Source organism: Trypanosoma grayi (genome assembly GCF_000691245.1).
Source record: "Trypanosoma grayi strain ANR4 Tgr_340_V1, whole genome shotgun sequence".
Taxonomy (NCBI): domain Eukaryota; phylum Euglenozoa; class Kinetoplastea; order Trypanosomatida; family Trypanosomatidae; genus Trypanosoma; species Trypanosoma grayi.
Genome location: NW_008825959.1, coordinates 1,582 through 17,206, shown reverse-complemented (window position 1 = coordinate 17,206; position 15,625 = coordinate 1,582). Strand labels below are relative to the sequence as shown.

The 15,625-nt window shown below is 55.9% G+C and overlaps 9 protein-coding genes across 9 annotated transcripts in view; all 9 read left to right on the top strand.

Annotated features, from left to right (window-relative positions):
• Window positions 1-346: 346 nt before the first annotated feature.
• DQ04_03401080 (putative vesicle-associated membrane protein) lies at window positions 347-964 on the top strand (the record flags this gene model as incomplete). Its single annotated transcript, XM_009312801.1, has 1 exon — window positions 347-964. One exon carries the CDS (start codon window positions 347-349, stop codon window positions 962-964), a length of 618 nt encoding a protein of 205 aa, XP_009311076.1.
• A 531-nt stretch (window positions 965-1,495) lies between these two features.
• DQ04_03401070 (putative endo-beta-N-acetylglucosaminidase) lies at window positions 1,496-2,845 on the top strand (the record flags this gene model as incomplete). The annotated part of the gene is made up of 1 exon (XM_009312800.1): window positions 1,496-2,845. One exon carries the CDS (start codon window positions 1,496-1,498, stop codon window positions 2,843-2,845), a length of 1,350 nt encoding a protein of 449 aa, XP_009311075.1.
• A 388-nt stretch (window positions 2,846-3,233) lies between these two features.
• On the top strand, window positions 3,234-4,349 carry DQ04_03401060 (hypothetical protein; the record flags this gene model as incomplete). The annotated part of the gene is made up of 1 exon (XM_009312799.1): window positions 3,234-4,349. The coding sequence occupies one exon, from the start codon at window positions 3,234-3,236 to the stop codon at window positions 4,347-4,349; it is 1,116 nt and encodes a 371-aa protein (XP_009311074.1).
• Window positions 4,350-4,568: 219 nt separating this feature from the next.
• Window positions 4,569-6,743, top strand: DQ04_03401050 (protein kinase domain; the record flags this gene model as incomplete). The annotated part of the gene is made up of 1 exon (XM_009312798.1): window positions 4,569-6,743. One exon carries the CDS (start codon window positions 4,569-4,571, stop codon window positions 6,741-6,743), a length of 2,175 nt encoding a protein of 724 aa, XP_009311073.1.
• A 982-nt stretch (window positions 6,744-7,725) lies between these two features.
• Window positions 7,726-9,030, top strand: DQ04_03401040 (short-chain dehydrogenase; the record flags this gene model as incomplete). The annotated part of the gene is made up of 1 exon (XM_009312797.1): window positions 7,726-9,030. One exon carries the CDS (start codon window positions 7,726-7,728, stop codon window positions 9,028-9,030), a length of 1,305 nt encoding a protein of 434 aa, XP_009311072.1.
• Window positions 9,031-9,402: 372 nt separating this feature from the next.
• DQ04_03401030 (hypothetical protein) lies at window positions 9,403-10,995 on the top strand (the record flags this gene model as incomplete). Its single annotated transcript, XM_009312796.1, has 1 exon — window positions 9,403-10,995. The coding sequence occupies one exon, from the start codon at window positions 9,403-9,405 to the stop codon at window positions 10,993-10,995; it is 1,593 nt and encodes a 530-aa protein (XP_009311071.1).
• A 268-nt stretch (window positions 10,996-11,263) lies between these two features.
• DQ04_03401020 (putative short-chain dehydrogenase) lies at window positions 11,264-12,628 on the top strand (the record flags this gene model as incomplete). Its single annotated transcript, XM_009312795.1, has 1 exon — window positions 11,264-12,628. The coding sequence occupies one exon, from the start codon at window positions 11,264-11,266 to the stop codon at window positions 12,626-12,628; it is 1,365 nt and encodes a 454-aa protein (XP_009311070.1).
• Window positions 12,629-12,909: 281 nt separating this feature from the next.
• DQ04_03401010 (hypothetical protein) lies at window positions 12,910-15,198 on the top strand (the record flags this gene model as incomplete). Its single annotated transcript, XM_009312794.1, has 1 exon — window positions 12,910-15,198. The coding sequence occupies one exon, from the start codon at window positions 12,910-12,912 to the stop codon at window positions 15,196-15,198; it is 2,289 nt and encodes a 762-aa protein (XP_009311069.1).
• A 281-nt stretch (window positions 15,199-15,479) lies between these two features.
• Window positions 15,480-15,625, top strand: part of DQ04_03401000 (serine/threonine protein phosphatase 2B catalytic subunit) — a gene marked incomplete at both ends in the record, with an annotated part of 1,107 nt that continues 961 nt past the window's right edge. Inside the window, one exon of the mRNA XM_009312793.1 lies at window positions 15,480-15,625. This exon is cut by the window's right edge and continues 961 nt beyond it. Within this exon, the coding sequence (XP_009311068.1) occupies window positions 15,480-15,625 (146 nt within the window).

Sequence of the window (15,625 nt, the reverse complement as noted above, 5' to 3'; positions counted from 1 at the left end):
GTGCATATATATATATATATCTGTCTGTGTGTTTGTGTGCCCGCATCTGGAGCTTCTTCTTGCCCCTCCATCTTCTTTATTTACGTGTCTGCGTGCACATTTATGTATGCATCACTCCGAGGCCGTTGTGGCAAGTGGGGAGCGCGCGTGGCTGCTGAGGGACACACGGGGGAAACGCGCTAGACACAAGCGGGGATTAGAGCAAATCAAAAAAAGCAAGAAGCAAACAACACACACACACACATACGAGGGTGGGGGTGTTGCGATGAAGTTGTACGCCCTGATGGTTGCGAAGCCATTCCCGGCGGGGGNACACACACACACATACGAGGGTGGGGGTGTTGCGATGAAGTTGTACGCCCTGATGGTTGCGAAGCCATTCCCGGCGGGGGTAGAGAAGGAGCCTGTCATCTGCTCGCAGGCCATTGACGTCTCGTCCTTCGGCTTCTTCCAGCGCAACGCGGCGCGCGAGTTCATAGTCTTCCTCACCCGCACCGTGGCGAAGCGGGTGTCGAACGGCTCCAAGACGCAGATCACCGAGAACGGCAACGTTGTCTTTGCGCACTCCACGCTTGACGGCATTGTCGCGATTGCCATTGGCGATGTGGAGTACAACGCGCGTGTTGCCTTCACGTTGCTTGGCGAACTCGCCACCCAATTCCAGACCACCTTCCGCGGGAAGTATGACATCATTGACGGCAGGGACGACAACTTCCTCAACTGGCCCCACCTCGAGGAAACGCTGGTGAAGTATCAGAAGCCGGAGGAGCAGGACAAGATACTCAAGATTAAGCGGGATATTGAGGACACAAAGGTGATTATGTACAATGCGATAGACCAGATTATTGAGCGTGGTCAGAAAATCGATGATCTTGTCGCCCAGAGCGAGGACCTTGGCACAGCTAGTAAGACGTTCTACAAGCAGGCAAAGCAAACAAACTCTGGGTGCTGCTCCGTCATGTAATGGGGCCGCCCCTCCCTGGAAGTCTGTGTCCTGCGTGCTGGTTGGCACGTCGCGACCCGCCCCAGGTAAGACGATGGATGGTGTGAAAGCGGCAAGGCGTTGGGACTTCCCTCAGAAGGAAAAGGAAGAAAAAAAAACAAGGAAGGAGGAGGGGGGATGAAGAGATATTTCTATATAAAAAGAGAACGGTTCTGGGTGGATGTAGGCGGTATCACTAACAGTTGCACCCGCGCAACCCACAGCAGTTTTCCTCTCGTTGGTGTTTATTTCGTGTGCGAACAGCGCTGAGGGCCGCTGAAAAAGTGCCTTTGCTTTTTTTTTTAAAAAGAGAAATCTCTTCTGCTGTCTGTTCAGGCGGTCAAATAGAGCTGCGCCCCTTCTGTCCTTCTTTCGGCATCTCCCCTATGTCACCTTCGTTTTATGTCTCTTTCCTGCCCTCTCACTCATCTCCATCATTCCCGCATTCACACACACACACACACACACACACGCACAGGTATGCATGTTGAATAGCGTCTCTCATACATCAAGATGAGCTTGTTGGGGAAGGGGGGACGGTCTCGGAAGGGGCGGGCCGCTCTTCCTCTTACATTTGTTGCCGTGGTAATACTCGCCGTGCTACTACTGGTGCTTCTCTTACTACCATGGCGTGACACAAGACAGTTGGAAGATAGCGCGGAACTAGAAATCCGCCCAACCCTGCCCATCCTCAGTGCGCCTCGGGTGGAGTTGGGTCCGCCGTACGACCCGCTGCTGCAAGAAGAAATTCTGAACGTCATTCCAGACAACGTCACACACTTCATATCACCGGTTGGGCCGCGCGAGGGCCAGGAGTCACCACATTTTGATTATGGTGATGGACCATCTCGTTATCGCAACCCGTATCGCCCCATGCACCGCACCAAACGCCCCTGTGATGGCCGCCTTTATACAGACGGCAGGTGGGTGTATAACAGCAGTCGAAGGCCCTTGTACGAGTCTCGTGGAAAGGTATTGGGGTGCTGCGAGCACGGCTTCAGAAAAGAGTTCGGCATGGATGCTATTCGAAGGGAGACGCAGTACGAGTGGATACCAAACACGTGTGAATTATTCCCTTGGAATGAGGAACTCTTTTGTCGCTCCCTCCGCGGCCGCAGTGTCATGATGGTAGGTGACAGCCTTAGCGATCACTGGCATGCCTCGCTGTTCTATCTTCTTGGTGGGAAAGGTGATATTTATGAGCAAGAGGGAACTTCGCGTCAGCGGCATCGTTGTAGGGGTCATCCCATCTGCCAGAAGTATTATCCAGAGCGTGAGATGAATCCGATTCGGCTCCTGTTCCTCACCAACCAGTTCCTCGAAACGGGTTATCACGCCTTCCGAAACTTTTTGTGGTGGAAAGACATTCACCGCTACCCTATCCTCATCCTGAACTCCGGCTCCTGGATGGTGCGGCCAGAAAATGAGAGGCAGCACGTGTCGGACAGGCGTTATTATGCCCTTATGCGGCGAGCGGCCAGTATTATTCGTCGTCTTTACAAGGGTACTCTTATTTGGCGGACGAGCTTTCGTGGACATCCCTTTTGCTGGAAATATAGCAAGCCGCTCACGGTGCCGCTTCGGCCGGAAGAGTACAATGTTGGGATCTACAAGAGGTATCGATGGTACGCCATACCCGCGAGGAACGCCTACACAACAGCGCTCTGGAAGGACATGGGGGCACACATCCTCGATGTTGCACTCATGACAGACCTCATGCCACTTGGGCACATGGGTAAGTATCATCCCAAGTATGAGGTGATGAATGCGACAGATTGTTTGCATTACTGCTCCCCTGGCGCAACATATGATCAATGGAGTGTGCTGCTCATGAATCTTCTTTTGGGGAACATTGTGGATTAGCGGCCTTGTGGTGGTGCCAGTTTACTCGGTAGTGTTGTGTTGTTCTTATTTGTTCGTTTGGAAGGGGGAAAGAGTGATGTGCGATTCCGTCAGCCTTTGGTTATTGCTGTGTGGGGATTTCGCAGGATGATAAGAGCATTCCGGGTGGCTTGTCTGTCCTTTTCATTTTATGCTTTGTGTTGGGTTATTTTTGTTGTTATTATTATTATTATTATTTTTGTTTTACTTACCTTCTCACCGACACGCAAAAGAGTGCAGTGGCCTGTACAGAATACATTGGCCGACTCAGTTTTTATTCGGCTAAGTCGGTACACAGGAGGGAGGGGTGGAGAAAAGCGGGTGGGGGGGGTGTATGTTTGTGAGAGACTGAATAAGAAAGGAATAGTGAATGCTGCGGTCGAGGAGGGAAGCGGCAGGGATGCAGAAGCTGGAAGGGAGCACCTCTCCACATCTGCGAGGTGGCGTGACAGCGGCGAACTTGATGGAGCTACAGGAGGCTGCTTCGCAGCTTCGCTCGAAATATATGCAAAGGGAAACGGAAAACCAGAAACTGACCGGAGCACTCTGTGACTACGCAGCGCAGCTGGCTCAACTGCGCGCGAGCGAGATGCTTCTCCAGAAGAAGGTGTCACTGTGGTCCAGCTTTCACTGTCTTTTTGTCCAACCACTCTACGAGACGCGTCTTGCACTGGGGAGGTACCAGTGTGAGGAGCAGCAGCTGCTGATCCAGGAGTTGGTGCGGGACAGGGAGCGGACCGAATCCCTCTCCAGCGTGACAAGGGAGAAACACTCTCGTGAGAACGCAGCCTTGATGACGCGGGTGCGGAGGCTGCAGGAACAGCGGGATAAAGATGAAGAGCAGCTGGCGGCGGCAGCGGTGCAGCTGCGGAAAACTTGCAAAGATTGCCACACCGCGCAAAAGCAGGTAACAGTGCTGCGGAATGATCTTGCATTCTGCATGGACCGTCTGGAGGAGAGTGAGCGGGAACGTGCGCGATTGCAGCGTCACCTCTCTGAGCACCAAGCGGCCCTGGAGAAAAAACGGCCCGAGGTGGTTGGAGCAAAGCGGTATGAGGAGGAAATCCGCTCCCGAGATGACGTCATTGAGCAGCTCCGGCAGACTGTGCGGGACCTCAATACCCTCCTCGCGCAGAAATTATCGCTGGCCTCGTCGCCGGGGGTTGAGAAGGCAGGTGGTGGCAGAGGTGTGGCGCAGCAGAGGATGCTGCACGAGAAAGAACCACCTGTCAGCCCGCTGAGTTTGCGGTGCGATGGCTGCTCCTCGGAGAAACTGCACCGGAGCATTCAACGGCTGCGAGCACAGTTGGAGAATGAAGCGGACTCGCCCACGCACCACTGTCGCTTGACCACTCATGCCAACAGCCCAAACTCCCTCTCAGCAATGCCAACCACTTGCTCTCCATGGGAGGTGGAGCGGGGCAGTAGGATCAGTGTTGATTTGCAGGAATTCCTCGCGCAAGAGCTGCGGGATCCTTTACCCTAACGACTGTCTGGTTTCGCTTGATCTTTCATTTTTTTTTTCTTGTACTTTCGTTGGTTCGTTGGCTTCTCCGTTTAGATGCATAAGCTTCTGCCTCATCTCCTTTTTTTTCGTTTTGTTTGTTCCGCTCTCAAATAAATTCGGACAATTTTGTGAAGATCAATCTAGCACCTGCTTTGGGGAAAAATCAAACGCCACTTGGCTTGCCTCAAGGCAACGGAAATGCCTTGGCGAGGCCGAGTGGAAAACCCGTTAGCCGCAGGCGCTCGTGTCTCCCCCACGAGTGACTGCGGCGCTGCTATTCCATCCCACAGCCCGCTGTGGTTCGCACTGGAAAATGCCATTCGACCGTTCGGCTACAACTCCCTGGCAGACCTCGCCACGACTTCCCCACAAGACAGCTCGTCTGGGGAGACTTCGCAGGGCGTCTCCTCGTGTCCGCGGTGCGATTTGAATGAGGCCCTGCTGAAGGCCATAGCCAACGTGCTTCTGGTGGAGCTGAGTGGAGGGCAGGAGACACCGCCTGGTGGAGATGGGGCAAGTGGCTCCTCTTCTGGGATGGGGCGCTCACGCGGCGTTGTTGAGGTGCTCAACTGCTCCCCGCTGCAATCCTTCACCGGCAGTAACACAGGGGCCGCTGGCGCCGACGCTGCCATGCGCAGCGGACAGTCTCAGGCGGCAGGTTTCATCGCCTTGTCCCCTTCCTTCACGCTGGGGGTATCTAGTACATTTACCTCAACCTCTGGGAGCATGCACGCGAGCACGAGCTCATGGTTGCGGGACTTTCTTTCCCCGAAGTCGCCGTCAAAGGAAAAACAGTTCCCGCTGCGCAACATGGATAGTTTGCGTCAGAAACGTAGTATGTTACAATCCCCGCCGCTATCCGGGCCGACGAGGAGCCGGCTGCGAAGCCGCACATCGAGCATGACGACATCCATTAGTGAAGCAACGTCAGCCTGGCGGCGCACCACCACATACATTGGGCGCGGTGCCTCCTACTCCATGCTGACCTTCTCATCTCCAGAAGATATTCCACGCGTGAAGGAGACGGGTAAAACGGTGTTTGGTCGAAAAGACGACAAGCGGACAATTAATGATTATGTGGTGCTGCGCCGGATAGGTCAGGGTTCGCATAGTCGAGTTGCCTTGGTTCAGCACCGAGAGACAAAGGAATCCTACGCGATGAAAATTATGCGACTCGGTCCTAAGATCGAAGAACGACGAGTTAGGGCAATTCGTTCCGAGATTGCCGTGATGAAGACGGTGGCGCACCCCCACCTTGTGCGGCTCCATGAGGTAATTGGCGACAAAACACACAAAACAATCTTCTTGATTATGCAGTATATTTCTGGCGGTGGTGTTGCACGAGCTTTGTCTCCTGACAAAGTGGAGCCCATACCAGAAGAGCGGTTGCGTCGCTATACGAGACAGATACTCTCTGCTTTGAAGTATCTTCACTCGCATGGAATATTCCACCGAGACATCAAACCTGACAATATCCTAGTGGACGAAAAGGATAATGTGTTTCTTGCCGATTTTGGCGTTAGTGCAGTAAGCACTGGTCGCGGTGTCCCGGGTGTTGAAGGGACTCCAGCGTTCATGGCACCTGAGGTGTGCAGCGGCAAGCTGGAGGTGGTCGGGGAGCTCGTCGACGTATGGGCACTGGGCGTCACGCTCTATCAACTCATGTACGGCATCCTTCCGTTCCAGGCAATGACATACTTACAGATGACGCGTGAGATTGTGAATAGCCCTGTGCTTTTCCCCGACGAGATTCAAAAAAAAAGTCCACTTGTGTCTTCTACCATGCGCCCGAGCCTCGAAGAAATGGACTCTGTCCCTTCAGTCAACGAGGATACCGAGGATAGAAGCAGTAGCAGTGAGGATGAAGGTGATGCTTTTTTGCATTGTAGTGTCACATCCTCGAAAGAATTCAAGGAGCTGATTCGTGGTGTGCTCTCCAAGGACCCCGACAAACGGTGGACGTTGCGTCGCATCGGCGAGGCCGCGTGGCTGAAGGGCATACCCAAAATTAGCAATAAGCTGGTGGTGCAGCAAAAGACGCACGATCGGGGTCTGGCAGGCACCCGGACGCTCTGCAGGGCGCCCCTCTCCGTCAAGCCAGTCTTAACGCGCGCTCGGCAGATGTGCGGCGGGAAGGAAAAAAACGCCGCGGACCCGTCGAGGTCAGTGGGGAAGCGGCCTACTTTCAGACTTCAGCCGATGCCGACTCCGCCACGCAGTGACCTTTCTGCCAACGGCGTCGAGGGGGAAACAAAACCGGCCCCGCGCCAAATGACAACGTACGAAGCCCACCCACCTACTCGGGAGAGGTCATGGAAAAAAATTTTTGCATTTACATCCCGAGGGAAGAACAATGCATCAGCGCCGCGGTGATGATGATGATGATGATATGGCGATGCTGGATCCATCACTGAAGATAGAGTTGTGACTCTTCTTTCCCCACCTTCCCGGGATGAATAGTGATTTTGGTGCACTCAATGCTTCCCCGGTCGTCTTGGTGGGTCCGGTCTACAGGCGTCGTATTTCGCGTCAAATGGAGCAAGACGTAAAGAAGTTGGTGGAAAAGGTACATTGCATGAGATTCTTTTACTGTGTTTTTATTGGTCCTTGCTTTCGTTGGATTGCTCCTAAACATATTGCCTGTGCTGCAGCCACTCCTGTAATGGCTGCTTTCTCATCCCCCCCCCCCCCNCCCTCTTTCATTCTCCCTCTTGTTAACGACATTTTGGAATTTATGCATCTACCGTGTGCACAAGAGAAAACAGGGGAGCGAGGGTTGATGTAAAACTGTTTTTATTTCTTTGCGATGTGCAGTTTGCTACGCGGAGCAAAAAGAGTCTGTGCAGAGATGGCGGACACAAGCCTCAGAAGATATGGTGGTGTGTGTGTGTGTGTGTGCAAACATGGGAGAAACACATAAAAGAGAATATTGGGGAGAGGCGTGGTGTATTTATGGAAAGAAACATTCACATGTGTCGCGATCTATTTGGCGTTACGAGATACACACATCTGTCTACAGTTCTGCCGTCGAGGCTTATTCCTCGTGGTTGTTCTTTTTTTTTCGCTCTCCTATCTATTCTGTACCATCACTTTACACTGCTTGATCGCGTACGCTTCTAAGATGCGAGCGTTGTGTGTCCCGGTGTTGGTGGCAGCGTGGCTTTGCACTTGTCGTTATCTCCTTATTTATTTATTTTGTTTTTTGTTCCCCCGCCCTCCCCNTGATCAGTAGAAGAGAAATAAAACAAAAGCAATTGAAAGGAAGAAGCTGCTCCTTGCTGCCATGGGAATCGGCTACAAAAGCGAGGTGGGTGCTGTGTGTGCTGCGGGTGTCGCCGCTGTGTGTTTCACGCTAATGCCGCGTCAATATCTGGCGCTGGCGGTGCCGGTGTGGCTCGTCGCCCAGCGCCTCGTGGCGCGTGGGTCGCGGAATCGCTCTCGGCCGCCACACAAAGGGGACATATGCACCAACAACAGCAGCATTAACAGTGACCGTCCTGTATTCGTGCTGTCGCGTGATATGAAGGATGAAGAGCGGCCGGTCGCTGTCGTCACAGGGACGAACAGTGGTATCGGGTACCACACGGCCGTTGGGCTTGCGGTGGAGGGCTACCGTGTGGTGTGCACCTGCCGCAGTGCCGCTTTAAGTGAGGCCACGGCAGCAAGGATAAGCANTGCGGTGGAGGGCTACCGTGTGGTGTGCACCTGCCGCAGTGCCGCTTTAAGTGAGGCCACGGCAGCAAGGATAAGCAAGGAAGCTGAAGAAACGCGGCAGAGGCGCAATGGCGACGCCAATTACGCGCAGGTGCCTGAGAAAGTTTTGGTTGACGGTCGGTTTTGCCTCGAGTGCGATGACTTTGTGAGCATCCGCCGCTTCGTGGAAGAGTTCCAGAAGGCATACACGCGCCTTGATGTTCTTGTGAATAACGCCGGGATGATGCGCAAGCGGTTGGAATTCAGCAAGCACAACCCGCAACTAGAGCTTCACACTGCTGTGAACTTTCTTGGTCCGCTTCTGTTGACAGAGCTGCTCGTGCCGCTCATTCAGCGCAGCAAGGGGCGTGTGGTGTTCGTCTCCTCTGCCGCCCACCGATTCCCGCAAATGATGCTGGAGCGCGGTTGGTGGTGGCACCCGTCGTCGTCACTGACGTGCATCAACGGGCGCCTGTTGGAAGCGCTGAAGACGCTCAATCAGGGAGAGGACGCTTCGTCGGGGCCGCTCAGGACCGGGACACTGAGCTACGCCTTTGTGCGCTACGGCACAAGCAAGCTTCTGAATACCTACCATGCCCACTACATCGCCCGGCACCACAAGCTGCCTGTCTGCAGCCTCCACCCTGGTTGTGTCGGCACCAACTTCTCCAAGGACCTCGTGCCGAGTGGGTGGATCTACCGCGCCTACCAGTACGCCTGCCTACTCTTCCTCAAATCACCTGAGGAGGGGGCGCAGACAACGCTGCACTGTGCTATGTGTGATGTAGAAGAGCTAAAGCCTGTGGAGCCACCGAAGGGCCAGGGCGAGCCCGTCAGTCCGTACTTTGGGGAATGCGGCAACCAGACATCCGACTCGCTGCTGCGGTATGGCTGGGATGTCGAAGAGGGAGACCGCATTGTGCTTTGGGGCAAGCGACTGGTTGGGCTGCCGGTGAAGGAGGAATAATGAACAAGTCGTTATTTGAAATGGGGGAATGGAACAATGCTGTTAGTGTTGTTTCTCTCCAACACGATGGTGTTTTGTTTTTTCTTGTGTGTGTGTGCGCGCGCGAGGAGGGCAGCCACATTCGTACAGGGTATCGTTGGCGACCACCCTCTCTGAATAGATTTTTTTTCTTTTGCAGCCTTTCCCCAATCATGCTTTTCTCTTGTCATTTCACCGCAGCGTCTCTCTCTCTCTCTCTCTCACCATCATCTTCTTTTACGACGCAGAAGTGGACTGCAAGGTGGGCAGAGGGTCCCAGTCGCGCCGTGGCCTGTCAAATTGTGTGTGTGCGTCTGGGGAGGGAGGGAGGGAAGAAGGAGTGCTTTTTGGAGAATGAGTCTCTCACGGACTATTCGCAGCGAGACATGTGCCGCCTATCGCCGACTCCTCGGTGTGGTGCACACGGTGACCCGTGACTGCCCCCTGCATCAAACAGAGGGGCTCACGCGGTATGTCGCCGCTCGCTTCATCGACGCGGCGGAGCACAACCGACGACGGTACCTCAAGTTGCGTGAGGAAACCCTCCTACAGGGCCACAGGAAGAACCGGCGCCAACAACTACAGCAACAACAGCAGTTGAAGGCATTGGATGCTAAATTTGAACGGTTTATCGCGAAGGAGCTGCAAAAAGTGCGACAATTGTCGGAGGAGATCCTCCTCGCGCCGGGCAACCGCGCCCTTACCTCTATACTGCAGGTGCTCTCCGCTGGCGTCGGCAACACGCACTACCAGCAGACCATGGAGCAGAACTACGTGCAATACTGCCGCTTCGAGAGCCAGCGGGTGGAGCGGGACGAGGTGGATGAGATGGCCACCTCGGAGCGGCAGAACCGCATCATGCAGCATGCCCTCATTCCGTACGGTGAGCGGCTGCTCTTTATCCACCGCCTCGGAAGCACGAGCGACGGCGGTGAAGAACGCAGGCACAACACGCTGACGCCATGGCAGATGACAGAGGCCATCGTAGGTACCCGCAGCGGCGTCACGGCGCACCACATGTCGCACGGGAAGGAGGATGTAGTGCTGGAGGTCGACGAGACGTACAACAAGCAGATCGTCTACGTGCGGTGCGAGCCGTATGACTGGGGTCGCGAGGTGGAGCGAGTGGAGATCATGGAGGCGGAGGAGGTGCGTGGTACCGTCTTCCACGCGGAGTACCTCAGCGTCGCGCTGCGGCTGTGCGACGCCCTGCAGGCGGAGACACCGCTGCATGCCTACCGTGCCACTGTTGTCGTTGGGCACGGTGTAGGTGGCGCCGTGGCGTTCTGTATGGCGCTCCTGCTGCACGCGCGCGGCTTTGACGTGAAGAACTGTGTGACCTTTGGCGCCCCGAAGGCGGTGCAGCAGACTCTTGCGCGGTACGTGCATGCCATCAATCCTGTCCGCGTCGTGCTGGAGGGTGATCCACTGATTGATCTGCCGGTTACGGGGGCTGAGGGCGATTCCTTCGTCCACTATGGTGAGATCCTGATGATGGCCTCAGCCGCGCAGCCGAAACAGCAAGAGGCAGATGAAGTAGAGGAAGGCGGGCAGAACAACGCGGGTGATACAACTGCAAGTGACCCTCTCACCGCCGAGGCACTCGACGACCTTCTAGCACCAGACGCTTCACCACCGCAGCAGATGACAAACGTAGAAGGGGAAAAGAACCTGAAGGCTGCGCAGCAGGAGGCAATTACGGATGAAGAGGACATGGACGAAGACATGTCAGAGATGCTTCAGATGGCGGCACTGCGGTATGCAGCAGGCTTCCTGCCGGAGCACTACATTGAGCACTTCACTGATACGACGGTGCCGTTGACGTACGCAGAGGGTGACGAGGTCTGGGATGAAGGTGATTACGCGCAGATGAGGCGCGAGACACTGCGGCAGTTCCACGTGCCCGGTTCACAGCAATGGCGAGAGGATATAAAGAGTCCTTTGTAGTACTCTGCAGGGGGTGGGGGAGCGTGTGATCACAGAGGCTTCAGCAACACAACAACAAGAAACATGATATTGTGTATACAGTCTACGCATTCGTGAGGGCGCTTGGTCTCTCCTCATGCCTGAAAACTTTGATTTCTTCTTTATTTTGTTTTCTCTCTCTCTCTCTCTTTCTCTCCCACTAACTCTTCTTGTCATTGTTGCACGCATTAGCGAGGGAGTGAGGCGACGGTTGGGGCCTGTATTGTTATCGTTATTGCTCTTGCCGCGGATGATTCACCTCGTCTCCTCAGAGGCGCTCGCGGCGCTGGTGTGCCTGCTATTCATCGCCGCCGCCGCCGCCGCCCACTTGCTGCGCTGGTCGTGGTGGTGCGGCATGACGGAGCTGGACACACTCATTGCCATTGCAAGCTGCTGCTTCGCGTGCCGCGGGATGGCGGCGGGGCGGCGCTGCAAGTGGCCGCGCGATGTCGACTTCACGTCACGCGTGGCGATCGTCACGGGAGCGTCGTCTGGCGTCGGCTTCGGCGTCGCGCAGGAACTCGCACAGCACGGCTGGACCGTCATCCTGGCGGGGCGCGACCTGATGCGGCTGCTGGGGGCGAAGCGCGCTATACTGACGCGGCGTCCGCAGGGTCGTGTCGTCGTGCTCGGCGCCGTCGACCTCTCGGACCTCAGCAGCGTGCGGGAGTTCGCTGCGTGTGTTGTGGAGCAGAAGCAGAAGTTCCCCGTGGCACTGCTGGTGAATGCCGCCGGCGTGCTGCGCCGCCACCTGCACCGCTGCGAGGGCACCGGCATGGAAGAGATGATCGCCACAAATGTGGTGGGCCCCATGCTGCTCACGCAGCTGCTGCTACCGCTGCTCGATGAAACAGCGGAGCGCAGCGGTGTGTCGTCGCGCATCATCAACGTCGCCTCGAGCTGCCACACGTTTCTCGGCGTCTGGCAGCGATGCACACCCATTGATATGCTCACCGCCCTCCACCCCGCACCGACAGCAGGGGGCGACGAAGATGGCAGCAACAATAACAAGGATGACAAGAATAACAGTGGCAGTGGCAACAGCAAGGATGCAACACAAGAGGGGCATCCCCAACCGGCAGTAAAGGACTTCACCTTTGCTGACTTTGTAGGCTACTATGGACTGTCCAAGCTGTGTGTCGTGTGGTGGACCACCGTCCTCGCGCGACGCCTCAGTCTTCGTTTCTTTCATACTGGCAACTGCCATCAGCTGCGGGTGTTCGTCGCGTGCTGTCACCCCGGTGTGATTACAACGCACCTGTACCGCGATCTCCTGCCGTGGCCGGTGCTTGACCACATTGTATACTACCCGTCGTTGCTCATTGGCAAGACGTGGACGGAGGGCGCACAGGCGGTGCTGAAAGCATGCGTCGAGCCCGACAACATGGTGCACGGTGGCTACTATCTCTGCAGCGGCGAGTACGGCCCCAGCAGTGGTGTCAACTGCCTCTCCAAGTACGCCATGAACATGGAGATGGCGCTGCAGTTTTGCGCGTGGGCAGAAGTGCAGATTGAGCAACAAAAGAATTTACCAAAGCAACAAAAGGCAGTAGATGCTGCCGCAACGGCGCATCCGAAGAGGATCATGACCGTCAAGATCGCCAGGCAGTCATGATGGTGGTGGGACTGATAATAATGATGGTAGGGTGGTAATAATAATAAAACTCACAAGGAGGAGCCGGCAGGGGCGTGCTGTATTCCTTTGTTGTTCTCGTTGGTATTGTTATGCCTGCCACTTCTACTGCTGCCGCTGCTAGAATCAGGTGTACCCCCACGCTGTCATGCACACGTACGCTTACACGCATGTGCTTATTCTTATCCTCATCATTATCGCACTTTGATTTCTTTTCCCTTCTTTTCACTCATCCACCCATATTCTTCTACATATAGGGAGCAATGTCGACGCCGACGCCTGCGATGAAGCACCGGAGGCTTGAGGACCAAGAGACATTCGTCCCACCTCTGTTTCACATGCCTGTGCGGCCCCCGGCTAACGGCTTCCCATGCGAAACAGACATCGTCATCGCAGGGGCCGCCAAAAACAGCAGTAGTGGGAACAAGGGCATTGACAGCAAGGCGCTTCTACTGAATGCCTCGCCCACGCTGGAGTTCCCAGCAGAGGATGCAGCAGCGCTTCTTACAGCGCTGCGGCAGCACCCAAAGTGTGCGGAAATACGTGAGCAGCTCGAAGGCATCAACGAGGCGTACATTGAGAGTATATTCGGTGAGGAGGACGCCCGAGAGGACGACACGCGCCGGCGTGTGGATTACAACAGTGCATGCGCTGTTCTCAAGTCGAATTCGTCAAAGAGGCTTTCCATATGTGTTTCGTGCCTCACGCGTGGCCAGCACCGGCACTACCGCTCGTGGATGATCACGTACATGCAAACAGGCGTGCTACCGAAGGCAACAGAGGATTACCCCGATATGAGCACCGTGCTCGACCTTGTCCAGCGCGAGCAGACGGCGTATCTGCACAAATTCATGGAGGAGACCATCTCGTGTGAGGCGTGCAAGCTGGAGGCCGGATACAACAAACGGTCCCTGGGGGCGGGCGAAGCATCGGCGTCGCACCGGGCCTGCTGGAACCACAACTACTTGGACGAACATGTGGAGCGTTTCGCGAAGCGCTGGTGGCGGTACCGGCTTGAATCGCAGGTACAGCTGTGCCTTCTGGATGCAGAAGGAAACGAGAGCAGAAACGACAAGAGCAAGAACGATACAGTACGCGAGGTTGTATGGGACTTGAAGAAAACTGCGGCCTCAGCGGAGGGAATGCCGCTGGCTACACTCACTCCTCGCACACGTCAGTTGGCTACCCGACGTGTCGCCGACACCATCGCACTGCGCGAGTCGTTGGGGAGGTCGCGTGTGCTGCCGGCCGTCGCGATTCCACCGTCTCTGCCGCTGCCGGTGCAGCAGCTCGATGAGCGCGAGCCAAAGCTGCATCCCACCACCCACACCGAGCAGCAGCACCACGAGGAAGAAGGTGTGGAGAAAGAGGAGCGGCCACCGGTGCATCCTGTCAAAACGGTGCCGGGCGTGTCATTCACTGTCCGTGTGTGCAAGTCAGCGCTGCTGGAGTTGGCGACGGCACACCTGTCGTCATGCCGCGCGGGATTCCGCCTGCCGCTGCGCTGCACGTGGCACCCAGAGGAGCGGCGGCTGCACATTTGCTTCGACAAGCCGCTGCCGGCTGGCCGCGAGTCTCGGCGTAATATAAGTGCGTCGGCGCTGAAGCGTCTGGTGGACAGCGATCCGCATCTCCCGTCGAACGGCCGCTGCAGCGTGATGGGCCGTGGCGAGAGCAGGTGCTACGCGGATGTGTCGTTTGGCAAAGACATCTCCATTCAGTGTGTGGCAAACTGCGCCTACGACATCAACGGTCACAACCCTGTCTTCCGGATGGTGAAGATAGAGTACAACTGCAAAGGNCAGTGTGTGGCAAACTGCGCCTACGACATCAACGGTCACAACCCTGTCTTCCGGATGGTGAAGATAGAGTACAACTGCAAAGGCTACAACACCGTCCCCGACGATGAGAAGACATTCCACTACGAGAGCTTTAGTAAGCGGGAGGTGGTGCGGATGTGGGTGCTTCTTCACTGCTATCCCACTGCCATACTGTATGTCTACCGTGTCAACGCGTACTCGAATGCCGTGATTGGAATCGAGCAATTCTCCGCTGTGTCCTTTATGAGCCAGGTGATGGGGCTATGGTCGAGCGACGCGGAGGTGCAGCGCACGTGGAGTTCGCTTCACGACGTACTGGAGAATGTTGTGTCTGCCGTCGTACGGCAAAAGCTTCCGTTGTTGGAACAACCTGATGGTGCGGGTAACTTCACCTTCATACTCTCCAAAGAGTTGGGTGACGGCAGTTTAAGTCTTTGCTCTGTGCGAGCCTGCTACCCGCAGCTGCAGCTAGACGAGACGGTAACGTCCTTTATTGAGCCGAGCAGCCGGGCGGTGTGCCGGCGTGAATACCTGCCGCCGTGTGTGTGGCCCTTTCACGACCGCATTCCCTACACATACGCCCCGGCCCCCAAGACGTGTTACGTCATCAACCGCACGACGGAGACGCGACACGAGTCCGCGTATTATGCCAAGCACGACGTATGGCACCATGAGTCACGTTACTACACGGTCGGGGAGGACGGCATCGTGCGCGAGCGGCTNGAGCCGTAGCGGCATACCACTTGCGTCAGAGTGGCAGCAGCGGAAGAAGAGGAAGAAGACAGAAACAGCGATGACGGCAAAGGATGAGTAATTCTGTAGGCGGTGTCTCATTTGTTTTCTCTGCGCCGTATACCTGCCCATGTACAACATTTTAAAAAAACTCTTACTCTCCGATGTAAACGCTCCTCTGTGCAACGCCCATTTTCTGTTTTCTCTCTTTTTTTTTCTTTGTTCGTCATTCTTTTATCTCTGCAGGAGGTTGGGAGTTGTTGCCGTGCGAGGGGCGGCGAATGTACTCCGAGCGCGGCCTGCCCTCCGTCGCGCCACCGCCGCTCTTCCCGCTTGAGTCGCGCCGGCTCTTCCCGAGGCAGCTCGCAGCGGCCGGTGGGGGGTGCGTGCCCGACACGGTGACGCTGCAGCAGCACCTTGAGGCGGG